General features: G+C 46.7%; 1 protein-coding gene across 1 annotated transcript in view; it reads right to left on the bottom strand.

The window, feature by feature from the left end:
• Window positions 1-6,068: 6,068 nt before the first annotated feature.
• Window positions 6,069-13,729, bottom strand: part of LOC147255405 (nucleolar protein 4-like) — a 114,788-nt gene continuing 107,127 nt past the window's right edge. The window contains exons 9-11 of the mRNA XM_086213098.1: window positions 9,723-9,836; window positions 8,750-8,981; window positions 6,069-7,911 (exon numbers count right to left, since the gene is read on the bottom strand). Of these exons, the coding sequence (XP_086069224.1) occupies window positions 7,667-7,911; window positions 8,750-8,981; window positions 9,723-9,836 (591 nt within the window). The 3' untranslated portion in view covers window positions 6,069-7,666. The remainder of the gene's footprint in view (window positions 7,912-8,749; window positions 8,982-9,722; window positions 9,837-13,729) is intronic.

The following is a 13,729-nucleotide window of genomic DNA, read 5'->3' as shown; positions in this document are numbered from 1 at the left end:
GGCCCCACAGTGATTTGTGTGCGGTGGAGTGAGCCGAGAGGTCAAAGGTCAGCCCCCCCAAGAGCCAAACGAATGCACATCTTGACCCACCTCCCAAACAATCGGTTTCGTACAGGGACGCTTCGCCCTTTTTAATTTCAGCCGCGTGACGTTTCTCCACGAAGCATCTTCCCCACCGCTGGCGCCTCGCAGTGACGCGAGCTAGCTGTTAGCATCACATTCCTTTCAAACGGAATGCCAACAGTTCTACGTGAGCGCCGGATTAAAACAAAAGACAAAAAAAACCCGTCAGGTGAAGAGACGAGACCGACTGAAATCGAAAGCTGAAGCGTCCCTCAGTAGTAGGCTCGTGTGTGAATTAGTGATCGTTGTATTTAGACGCAGTCCCATTTCCCTTCAGTGTGTGAGGACGGAGTCGGATGAACTCAGGGCAGGGGTGTGGGCGAAAAAGAAAGAGAGGGAAGAGGAGTGGGAGGGGCCAGAGGGGGAGAAAGAGAGAGAGAGAGAGAGAGAGAGAGAGAGATGAGAGGAAACCATAAAGAATCGCAAAAATCTGTACATGTAAACATCACACTTCCACTGAGTCAAATCATGAGGAGAATACAGGTTTCACATTGGTCGAACTGTAAGTACAAAGCCCTGGCGGAGGAAATCAAGACAATCAAGAGTCTGGTGCAAAATCAGGTGATTACGGAACGAGAAACCAAATATCACTCAAATGAGACAAGGAGGGAATCTAAAGCACCACGAGGGAGGAACGGAAATAAAAAACTAACGGCTCAAGAGGCCTTTTTTCATTTCGACAACAGTACCTGTACAACGTGTCCCAATAGAAAAATAAAAAAAGCTCCATGATTTTTTTCCTCCTTTTTTTTCCAAAATGTGTGTGTGTGTGTGTGTGTGTGTGTGTGCGCGCTGAGCTGTACACGTGTCAACTGTCCCGACTCCACTGGCGTCACAGTTCGTCGGATCCACATTTGGGGCTCGAACCTGGAGAAATCAGGCGCTTTTTTTTTTTTCTGTCGTTGACGGGCGGAAGGCCGGCGTCTGACTCGCCGTACGGAGGACGAAAACCGCCACAAGTATCAATGAACAAATCGACAAAGACACAAGATCAACAAAAGAGAGCCAAATGATGAAAGTCTTGATTATTACATAAAACTGCAGGCTGATTTGAAGAAAAGTAGAAAAATAAATGAAGTTTATTTGACATGTCACCGATTTCATAATCATTTTTTAAATATATTTTAGTTCCTTACTTATTCTTGTCTGTTCTTCATTAAGATGGAGATTAAAAAAAAAAAAAGAATTAAAATGTGCTAATTTTTGTAAGATTATTTGTATTTGCAGCCATTGAGCAACTGAACCCACGCCACAGGACGATGACACCTGGGATCAGGTCAAAGTGACGGCTGATGATGAACAAATGTAAAAGAACTAAAAGGGGAAAAAAAAGAAGAAAAAAAGAAAACGCGAAAATAACTGAAAGGCAAAACTAAGCACATTTAATGAACAACTTCTGTCTCGATGAAGAAATCCTCAAATAAAGCAGGTATAAAAAAACAAGGAAACGGATGAAAACAGACATTCAAGCACGATCCATCGTGGAAAGAACACGACTAAGAACTTGAAAGTGTTATTTTTCTCTTGCTCTCTCTCTGCTTCACACATATTTGATCTTTGATTCTTTTGTATCTGAATGCATCACTTGTTTATTTAAGGTTACGACATTTTTGGTCCTCCGTAGGCAGCAGACTGTGTTTGATGGGAAGCAACTTGTCTCCCAACAATTGGCTGTAAAATGTAAATGAAACACTTTTTTGGTCACGTTTCTCCACTCGATTGGCAACGATGGCTTCAAATGTTATTTTGAGAGAAAAGCGACTCAGTTTCAAGGGAGAGGAGTCTGAAGTCTTTGACTCCGCGCGAACTCAGGACGTTTAATCAGAATCATTGATTTCCTCTCCCTCTGTTTCACAGCCGTCGTCCATCTCACGCTCCCCCGTGACGCCGGTCAGATTCCGGTCGGTTGACATCCATGTTTGGAATGTATATTTCAGGCAAATGGAGTCATGCTGTTGGAGTATTGTACAAAATATCTTCTCAAAAAGACCACTTTACTCGCACTACAAAATATACCTATAAAAGAAGAAGAATCAGAACATTGATAATCATAATCATGGAATATGAAAAAAATTGAAATCAGACAAAAGCCGTTTTCTCGGCCGGTGGAGTCGCTGGCGGGAGGACATTGGGAGGACGAATGCTTTGATTATGGCTAAAACAGCAAATTACACCTTTCTTAAGATTGTCATTTGCCTATTTTCTCTTCATACAGTTTTTTTTTTAAAAATTATTATTTTGCGGTGCTGTTCTGCAGCTGTCTGGCTTCATGGTAAACTGACCCGGGCTCAAAATCACTCACAGAAACCCCGTAAGAACGCCTTTCCCGGCTGAAAAATATCCACGCCGAAGAAACAAGGAAGTGGGGAAGGACACGCAGCAGAGGCGGGCGGCCATGAAGGGCTCGTCTCAGCCGGGAGGAACCAAACTCAGACAAGGAGGAGGGAGGCTTCCTCCGGTCCTCCAGAGATCATGAACACCAGTCTGAACGTAAAGGCGCATCAGTTGAGGAAAGACAGGAGGGACAGCAAAGACTCCTGACAGTAACTGATGCTGTTGCATAACAATCTCAACCTCCCACTGCGGCACAGACTCTTCCTCCATGACCAGAAATGCACATTAAAAACTCCTGATGGCAGTAAAACGCACATTTAGGAGGTTTAAGGTTTTGACTGCACAGCAGCGAGACGCTGTGCGGCGGTCGGGCCAGTCTGCTCAGTCCGCCCGAGTCAGCGTTCCTCCTGACTGACTCAATGACTCAGTCCGTTCCCCTCGAGGATCCCACCACAAACACGTCAGTATCACATGACCTTCCTCAGACGCCTCGGTTCACTGTTGACGTGGTTGCAGTCAGGTACATTTATAACTCTGAGCTAAGACGCCCCTGGAACCTCCTCTAATTTCAAATATTGGACTATAATACTGCAGTAAAGCCAGTAAAATATTGGGACTGAAAGAATTCTGTCCATCAACAGACTTTTTTTTTTTTTTAATATTTGTGGATGCAAGCAAGCAGAAGAGGTTTAGGAGCAGACGGAGGACCTGGCGGAGCGACTCCACCTCCACAAAGACTTGGTGGTTACAGCAGCATCACCTGCTCCTCTACATTTATGTCACTCTAAAATGACACTTTTGGGGTATTTCAGTCAGAAACATCAGGTTCAGCTCAGAAAAAGAGATGGCTTCACATTAAAAAGAAAAAGAACTCGTCTTTAGTCGTTCACTTGCCAGCAGGTGGCTCGCTGATGACGGCGAAGTGTCATACAGACGCCACAGTGAGAGTGACCCAGACTGAGTCGAGCGGCGATGTCTCTGGGATCCACTGAGCATGCCTGGGTGACTGCGAAACTGGCCGGCAGGCGACTAGAACACGGGCAGTATGTGAGGGCACAGTGATGACCTGGGGGGGGGACATCACGGACAAGTCGCTGGCGTCACCAACCGAGTCTCAGGTCAGGGCACAAGAGGGCGACATGTTTCACTGAACCTCCAATTTGGGGAAACCTGATTGTACCTCAGCAGGTCTGTGTGGGAGTGGGGGTGTATGGGGGGTGGGGGGTTCCTCCATTTCAAAGTGCTGATGAATCAAATTCAATTGTTTGGGTTGCACCCTAACACATCTGACTCCTCCTCCTCCTGACCTCACTGTCCCGCCCACCTCTTCTACTGGGGTCTTTTTCTCTTTTTGCATATTTGTGTCATTGTGTCATCAGCACATTTTAAATAGAGCTTAAAGAAACAGAGACAACTCGCCGTCGACTCGTAAGGTTCCGTGACACGTGGTTCTACCCGGGGGGGGGGGGGGGGGGGGGGGGGCTGTGTGTGGGGGTTGAGGGTGGGTGTGACCTCGTCCCGTCACTGTGGGCCTAACGACGAGGGATGATTATCATCTGCATTGCAAAGAAACCCCGCCTTCATTGGACCCGCCTCACTTCAGCAGTGCAAGTCGGGGGCTGGTCCCGAGGAAGCCCCGCCCCCCAAACAAAAGATGAATGTTGCTTCTCTCAATGTGCAAAAAAGGAGCAAATTACAGTGATAGGAGCTTTCGTAGGAACCGCAGCAGAAGCACAGTACAAACGTCTCGTGAGGAACTAACGTGTCACTTCCCTCTGCAGGTGTGATTGAAATAAAAACAACAACCTCTTGGCGTGTTAACGAGTCGAGCATCCGGAATCAGCGAGAGGTTAATTAATAACTCCCTCACCTCAAACTGGCTTGTCTCAGCAAAATAAACTGTGAAAAGCTCATTAGAGCGTCACAACACCTCCAGAAAACGGCTCAATGTTCTGTTACACGCATCAATTTTAGGAGTGAGGTGAGGAAACCAGCGTCAGCGCGCGGCGCACAGGAGGCCAGAACCTCGAGACGCTTAGCCCCGCTTCCTCAGAGCCCCGCTTCCTCAGAGCCCCGCTTCCTCAGAGCCCCGCTTCCTCAGAGCCAACCCACTGACCAACTGTTCCGACTCGGTGTTAAGAGGAATATTTCGCTCAAAAAAGAGTAGTTCTACTTTTAATGACTCACCATCACAGTGACTTCAGAGTTAAAAAACACGTAGTCGGACAGTTTTAGCTCAGTGCTGATGGAGAACAACCATTAACATCAAAACTGTCCAAAAAAGTAGTTTACCTAGTCTCAAACGTATCGACCACTTAAACCCAGGCGTTGCTCCTCTGAGCGTCGCACGCTGACTCACACAGCCACAGTCTCTACAAGTCCCGAATTCCTGTCTGCAGTCAACAAACGACCGGATAAAGACGACGTATGGTAGCAGACGATGACCGGAGAGTCGTTAACAGACATTTTGTTGCTGTCGTTAGCCGTCAGTCTCCGTTAGCTTCAAGCTACATATACGTGGCCGGCTCTTCCTGCATTCTGGAGTCATAAAGAAGTGACACAGGAGAGAAAAACATCTTTGTGAGCTCCAGACTCCTACGAGTAAGTGCTTAAAGGTAAAATACACTTTTTGAGTAAAGTATCATGTAACTGTAGCCTCTGCTTTACGGGATATTTTGGGCGGGACTAGTTTCTTTCCGGTTTGGATACTTGCTGTGACATAGTGACGGTCGAGCTCCAGTAAGTCTCCTGGCTCCATCGATACATTTCCTGGACGTGAGTGTTCTAGCAACGTTCTCATCTGACTCAGGATAGAACGTCAGGTATGAATCTGCTGTCCAGCTGAGCCGGACAACACAACAACCTTCACAAGGTGTTTGACCAGCATGTCTGAAATCAGAACCCGACTATTTCAACATTTATTTTGCTTTTAAGAGCCCCCCCCCCCTCCCCTCTCTCTCTCAGTTCAGTGGGTTGGATATGTTCTCACTCGGGGGGGTGGGGGGGTGGGAGTGGAGTCCTGTGTTGACCCGTCCCTCCGTACGTCCCTCCAGAGGGTAAAACAAGACAAAAATAATGGAGCAAAAATAAACCACCAACCAGAGTGAGTGACAGGAGGCGTGTCAGTGACTGTTGGGCTTCGTCGTGGTCGGGTTAATGTTGAGGTCGGTTGGTCGGTGGAGTTTTCACGGGGCACTGTGGCGAGCTAACGCCCGGTTCTGTTGAGGTTTCAGGTCTATGGCAGAAGGTCCGGTTTTATAGCAGCAGCAACATGACAGTTAATCATCTTAACAATAGTAATGGCCATCTCAGAGTAACACAGTAAGACAGAGCAGTCCTCCTCTTCCTCTGACACCTGGACCGGACCAGGCAGGAAGAGGGGGAAGTTTAGGTCCATGAAGAAGAGGTGTAAAGTAGGTCCAAAAGAGAGAAGAAGTAGACGAAGAGAAGAGAAGAGAAGAAGGAGGGAGGGAGGGAAAGTTAGAGGCGTTAAACAGAATGATGCTGAGGTTTCGTTGGCATTACATCTACATTTGTAAAGGTGGGAGGTAAAACAACCACCAGTAATCATAATTTAACCCCTCCCCTTTTTCAAGAAATGCCCCCCCCACCTCTGCACACACACACACACACACACACACACACACACACACACACACACACACACACACACTGTCATCCCAGAGAATAACACTCCCGTCAACTTCAGCTCTGATTCGTCTCAAGTTTTCAAGATGAACTGATTATATACAGCAGCACACGAACGCACCGGCACACAGACACAGAACATCAGTTCTCCAAATGATTCGTCACTTTGACGTTACAGGTCTTTTTGCGCAATATTGTCTGACCCCCCCCCCCTACACAAAATAAACAAAAACAAAAACAACAAACTAGATCAACCTTGAAGACATCAGGTGGGAACGTTTGAGGAATGGCGATGCCGTTGGCAGGTCTGGTCTGAGGTATTTCCTGGTGGTGGCGTCTGGGTCGGATGCATAAATAACAAGTTTCTCCCTGGGTAAAGGGGGTGTGGGCTGGGGGGGGGGGGGGGGGTCGGGTCTCCAGGTGAGTCGTTCAGGTGAGGGAAAAGTGCTATAAGACACAGAGAGCTTATATACAAGCGAGCACAAAAAAAGTTTCTCTCCTTTTTTTTCAAACCAAACAAATCCTTTTTTTTAAATTTTTTTTTCCAGTTTTCATCTTTTAGTGCCATCTTGAAGATAAGTCAAAACGCTTTTCCCTCCTTCAGTCACGTGGGAACAGTCAATTAAATAAGAAAGCTGGAGTCCCAAAAGAATGAAATCTTGGATCAAATCAAAAGCACTCGTCGTTTCACAAACAGCTTCAGTAGTAATTCATTTGCTATTATGTTTTCAATCGCTATGATCAGTAGACGGCGTTGGCCGGGCACCTGTTAATCAAAATCGGAAACTAAAAAAACTTCTCAACCCACGAAGGGGAAGTGTTTTTCACACAGCAGCAGTCGTCCTTCCTCCTCCTCCTCTTCCTCTCCTCCACACTCTTTGCTGCGAGTGTAGTGCTGATTATGAGGTGCTTCCAGAGAGGAGAGGAAGAGAATCCTCCAGAGTCCCATCGCTCGCCTCCTGTCCTCAAACTCTTCTCCTCCTCAGTGGTGAGGTTGTTGGGGGGAGGGGTGGTGGTGGTGGGGGTTGGGGGGGTTTGGGATGGTGTCCCAGGGTGTGATTTATCACCCTCACTCTCTTTCTATCCCAGTTTTTATCCCAAAATGAAAAGCGGGATCAATTTCCGAGGAGAAGGCAGACAGACAAGGAAAAACTAATCACAGTTTAAGGAGGGAAGAGCGGGGGGGGGGGGGGGGGATACAGACTCAAAACAAACAGAATAGGAACTATGTTTGTGTGTGTGTGTGTGTGTGTGTGTGTGTGTGTGTGTGTGTGTGTGTGTGTGTGTGTGCGTGCATGCGTGAATGTCATGTACTTGCTACATAGTAAGGACCGGGACATATTCTTAACCAAGGACAACTTCACAGGGTGGTTTGGAGTTCAAGTTTTAGGATCAGGGCAAAGGTCAGGTTGTGGTTCGGTTCAGGTATTTACTCAAGAGGGTTGAGGTTAGGGTAAGAGAAAGGGGAATGCTTTATGTCAGTGGGGGTCCTCACAAAGATGTAAGTACAATGGGGCGTGTGTGTGTGTGTGTGTGTGTGTGTGTGTGTGTTCCCCCCATATCAGTTCTGCTGCAGGATGAGGTTCTCCAGCTCGTCCGCTGAGCGGAGCAGGAAGGCGGCTGACTCCCGGTAGCCAGCAATCAGCTGACGCACAGCCGTGATCTCTGGTTGGCTGAGCTGGGTCGACGCCCCGCCCCCTCCTCCGCCACCGCCCCGCCCACCCAGGCTGTTGTTGGTGGAAGCAGAAGAGGAGGAGTTACTGATGTTGGCGGAGGAGAGAGATTTCATGCTGAGGTCTGTGGGGCCTGACCAGGGAAGGATGGAGGGAGACGGAGGAGGTGAAGCATCCCAGAATGGAGGAGAGAAGATATGGAGAGAACAAGATGGAGCTAGTCAATAAATAACAAAGACAGCTGCTTGAATACCAAACAAATCCAATCATAGGAGGTGAAGAAGAGATCAGACATCAAACTTAACGTGTGACATCTTATCATCTGTGGCGGCCATATTAGGAACAGTTAGCAAGCACCTGAAGAAGCTAGCGTAGCGCTCGTCCATCTAGGCTCATGATACTCGTGTAGCTGCACTCAGAGAACTCGGTGTTGCGCTGGTTAGTGTGGTTAGTTTGTTTTCATCTCAAAACAAAGAGTTTGTGGATTACTGAGCACATGCTGGATGAAGAAGGATTAACATGGATTATAGCGGACGATGACCTTCACTGTTTGTAAGCGTTTTCTAGTGTTAGCTGTCCATCTCTGTTAGCTTCAAGCTAAATATGCGTGGCTGGCTCTTTCAACATTCTGGCTTCACAAAGAAGTGACGCAGGGGAGAAAAACACTATTGTGAGCTCAAAACTCCTATTTGTGAGTACTTGACAGGCAAAATACACTTTTTGGTTGCGGTATCACTTTAATACTATAATAACGATGATGATGCTGACAACAACAACTCACAAACAACTAGCAAAGGCATCTGCATGGCTCGTCATAAAAGGTTTTTTGGGTTTAATAAAAGTACTTCCTGCAGCGCCGTCCTTGCTAGCTCCTCTTTGTCATTCAACATTGTCTGTTACCTCTCTACCTGCTGGCCTCCTCTTTTGTCTCCCAAAAAGGCCCCAGTCCTCCGCCGCTTTTCCCTACTCACCATTGCTCTGAGCAGCAGCACCGGTTGTCAGGGAAACGGGGTGTTGCATGGCAGCGCCCAGGCCAAGGTATCCGCGGTAACCGTAACTGAGGCCGGCTCCGTTGATGTAGAGCTGGGTGTCCTGGGAGGAGAAGGCTGATGCGGCCAGGGAGTAGGCGGAGTGGGTGAGGGACGCCGGCTCCCTCAGACTCCCTCCACCCCCGGATGGCTTGTCCAGAGAGATCTGATCATCCTAGACACGAGACAGGAAGTGAAAGTGTGTAGGTAGGAACTATCAGGATGACCCTAACCCGAACCCTAACCCAGGCCACTTAGCTGGTCATCAGTCACTGCATTTAAACACATCCGCACCTGCTGTAGCTGCAAATTAGAGCCACAGTGAGGAGATTCATAAAGAAGTGACAAACCCCGTTAACCTCAACTGAGGCAAGTTTCTGTCGCCAATCAAAATCTGTTGTTTCCCCTCATATCAGGTAACAAAAGTTAAGTTGAACACAACGGCGTCCTGTATTTGTATAGAATATATATAATATATATATAATATAATCCTGTATTTGTATCAGTGTCATTCAAATGTAATCCTGTGAAATGCTAAATGTTCTCACTTTGGTCCAACCGGCTCTTGCTGACTTCCTGTGGCAGCCATGTTGGATTTTTGATCTTTACACTCAGCTTCAAAGGGATTTGCCTTGTATTTAACACAATCGTTTTAAGAGGCTTGTCAGTTCATGTGAGGAACGCAGAGTAATTTTGAAGTTGAAGTGTTTCGAATATTCCCTTCCTCTAGTAGCCGTTTGGACTGCAGATTTTTACAAGTGCACGCCCTTATGAACATTTTCACTGGCAAACGAGGAGTCAAGGAGAATCACTATTCTGATCCATGACTCTGCTGAACTATTTTCTTATTGCTCACGTCCATCACTGATGGATACTGAGAATGTCTGTCCATCCAGCACCCATGTACCAGACTTACGTGATAGGCTTCGAGGCGCATCCTCTTTGCAGCGTTGCGTGATTCGCTCTCGCAGGCGGCAGCCAGGATGTTCTCAGCCATGGCTGAGGTGAGGTGAGGTGGAGTCGGACGGGTCTGGAGGCGACACGACACGGTTGTGACATGTTATTATCAGAGTAGCAGCTGGTTATGATGTCACTGGGTGAACAGAACTAACAGGACGTCTTCACTGGTGACTGGCACGAGTCAGACAGACCGCTAGAATTACACAAAGACACAAAAACAAATGAAGAGAACTAAACTGGGCTCACTAGGAAAGAAAAATGGTTCTTGGCTACATTTTCAAGACTTGTCGTTTGTGTGTACTTGCATACATTAAGAGTGAAATGTTGTGTCTCCCAGTCCAAAGCAGCACAGAGCAAACACAGACAAATACATTTGCTGCTTTTAATTCTTTAACAGCGCCGATGCGGCCTGGAGATGGACAGAACCTGGGGATGTGCAGGTTTGAGCTCCACAGTGTCTTGAATGCTTTGGCCTTGACATTAGCAGTAGCATCCAGCTGCAGCCCCTAACAGCAGAGGGACAACGCTACCAACACACTAGCATGGTGTCTGCTACTTAACACCTCTCACCTTCGATTCGCTGACATGAATCGTGATAAAGTTTCTTCAAAATGTTTGTTTGTCACACACCAATTTAACTTCTCCAGCTTTTGGCCCAGCTGCTTACTAGCAAGCTAACTGGCAAGGAGCGCTCCCAGCGCCTTTCCCTTCCAGCCCCGTGTCAATCCGTACATCCTCAAACCCTTGGATCCCAGGAGCTGTCAAGGAATTCTGGTGTATGTGATAAAATGAATCATGACTCTAACATAAATAAAACTGCAGCTACGTTTGTACAGCTTCGCCTTTGATTTGATTTTATGTATGTTTATCTGATTGTACACACTACCTTGATAGATTAAAACCATTAAAGATATGATTAAAAACTAAAAAAGCAATCAGGACATTAATTTATGGCAATACGTGATTGTATCCTTCCGATTTGTCCCTATTCAGCTGTCTGCCGTATCCATCACGCCATGCTGGGCTGGGGCTGCACAGTCGCCCGTCACAGACGAGTAAAGCACCCAGCCTCCAGAAATCATCGCTTGCGTTCACCTTCATTGAGTTTGGATATAATCAGAGAGCCAGCGAGTCTTCCCAGAGATGTGGGCTGAGTAGCAGCCTGGCAGGGGTCTGCTCCGCCGCCGGCGCCCAGAACTACAACCCAACATGCTGGAAGGGCTTTTAGCCAGCATGCTGCAAACAGCTGGAACTCAGACGCACCCTAAATATAGACCCAAGGGCACTTCTGAGGCTAAATCAAACTTAATTTATCGAGCACCTTTCAAATAAACTGTATGACAAAAAGGAGGTTTAAACTTGAACAGAGAGCCATTGTGAAGATAATAAACTGTCAACAAAGTGACGATTAAAAATTGAATGAGGAAAACTGCACAAAACCAATAAACCATGAATAAACCCTTTGTGGAATAACTCAAGGGGCTAAACAGTTGAATGCTAATAAAACACAGGTAAGAATGACAGCACGAGCCAGACGAAGTCATGTGACTCTCCCTCATCGCTCGGTGACTGTTTTCTTTGAGAAAGGAGAGTTACATTCGTCTAACCTGCCAGTTATGAAACCTTCATTAGTGAATGTGTTTCGAAGCTGCTTCTGTTAATGACTTAAACATGTCTACACTTTAATGGAAGCTTATCATTTCATGTTCCTGCTCTTTGCCTCTTTTGCTTGTGAAGCACGCTGACCTGTGTGTAGGACACGTGAACTACAACATTTGTGCTTTTGGCAGCTTCCCTGCAGAGACGAACGCTAACGATGTTGGTCGTGAGATGAAAACGTCTCTGGCAAGATGAAAGTAGTGTGAATGAACACACTTCACCACTGGGGGGCAGCAGAGACATTCCCATCATGTAGCTGCCTTTCACCCCTCCAGGGTCCATGTATGAAGATACCTCAAGTTCCCATCATGCACCTCTCCTTTATCAGTCATTTATTCCGACACTGCCAGCCATTATCAATGAAACATTTTGGTTTATCGCAAATGATCACCACTCACTCAGATGAGAACTTGGTGAGCAGCGCTTCAGTGTTATGGAGAACGTGTGTTTGGAATATGAACTTCATGACTCAAAGAGGAAGAGGAAGTGGAGGCAGAGACACACTCCAGCCCTCAGCGTGACGTGTGTTGGACTGCTACGCGTCAGAGAGGTCACTATCCAACCAACTGGGCTTTGTTTTACTTCTTTGTCATCTTGCAATAACGATCACGTCGTCCTCGGCTGGTTCCTGCTGATGTCACTTCATCGAATCTAAAATGCACTGACAGGACACACCTGCTGCTTCACTAACTGGGAGATTTGCTGCCACGTTGTCTTTATTAGCTCTCACATGAAGACTCACCACACTGTGGCATCTGAAAACTCAAATCAACTGATGAGCACGTGTTGTTTCCATAGATACGACTCATTTACAGCTGCGAGTCATCTGTACACGGTGGAACGTGACAGCTTCGTCCCTTAATGCTGAAATTAAAAATACATCCGCTGCAACGAGCTCAAAACATGACAACTTTGTTACATACTCATTCAACACTGTCAGTTTCCATTATGTTTGTAAAGATACTGAATCAAACAGGAATGCACTTGAAGTGGGAGTACTTCAGGAGCGGGAGTACTTCAGGGGGTACAAATCCTGTGAATACTTTAAAACAAATATAAATATTCTGAATCTGGAAATACACACAACGAGTGTCCGTGTAATGATTTTTTTTTTCCAAGAATACCTGAATTAATATTAAAAAATCCTCAATAAAGACGACGATTGAGAGGAAATAATTATGTAGAAGTGGCAGCAGTATTTCCTACTGTAAATGTACACAGTACCTGTAACTGCAACTAGTGTCAAACCACAGAAGCTGTGAGAAACAAGTGGCGATTCATTTTCAATTATATACCCCTCTCCTGTGTTCATGACTTCAAAGTAGAACAGTAAAGTTTCAACCAGGATAAACTTCCAGGAACCTGCAACAAAAAAAAACCAAAAACAACAAACCCACTTCATCCTCAAATTTAACATTTAGGAGAATTAAACCCCAAAATCCTTTGTGCAGTCTCTGGTTGTGAGTTTGTTCCCTCTGTCCAGGCGGAGCAGATGAATGCTCCCTGTGTCTACGGCGGAGTGGTTTTCCTGGGACTGAATGTTGATTAAACCTGTTCCTGCTGCAGACAAAAGCTGGATGTTCGTGGGCTTGTTGGCACATGGAAAAGGGGGCTTCATCTCAGACGGGGATAGCTGGAAGTGGAGCAGCTAGCGAGGAAGAGGAAGACTAGCTGGCACCACCCCCTGCTACCAGGAGAACAGAGGAGCCTCCACGTGTCAGGAGAGGACAGAGCTGGTACCGGCCACAGGCTGAGAGATGATACTGGTCACCATCTGGTGGTTCACTGCTTAAAGCCTGCTCATCCTCCTCGAGAACCACCTGGTCTACCAGTACCTCAGACCAGTATTCTGAAGGTGCTGATAGCAACGAGCCAGGCTGTAGTCCAGCACGCCTGCAGCAGCATCCTCAAGGACACCATCACGACCTCCCACACACACAACAACCCAGAACTCTGTAAGTTTGGACCCAGGTGAGTTTGCATAGCTTCAACTCTCATCTCAACACGCTAGCTGCTCCTGCTACATGCTAACGTGTTCCAGCCAGCTTGTTATCACCGAGCTACTGGGGTTGTACCAGTGTATCTGGCAGTTCTGGTGTGACTCCAGTTTCTAAGGGAAAAATTGTGTGCTGCCTTCATCTCAGGTATCCGTCATTCTCACACCGGACCAAAGTTGGCAGCTGGTTCCAGGTGCCGACGAATGAACGACAAACTTTACACAAACAAAGTCTTGGATTTCCCTCAGGTGTTCTAAAGCTTTATGTTCTGATGTTTGCTGATTGAGTTTCTTGCTCTCTGGAAAAC

The sequence above is a fragment of the Aulostomus chinensis genome, chromosome 9 (assembly GCF_037954235.1).
Source record: "Aulostomus chinensis isolate RoL2024-O1b breed Wild chromosome 9, RoL_Achi_v1.0, whole genome shotgun sequence".
In the NCBI taxonomy this organism is placed as follows: Eukaryota; Metazoa; Chordata; class Actinopteri; order Syngnathiformes; family Aulostomidae; genus Aulostomus; species Aulostomus chinensis.
The sequence above is the reverse complement of the archived record's forward strand: the minus strand, read 5'-3'. Positions and strand labels throughout refer to the sequence as shown.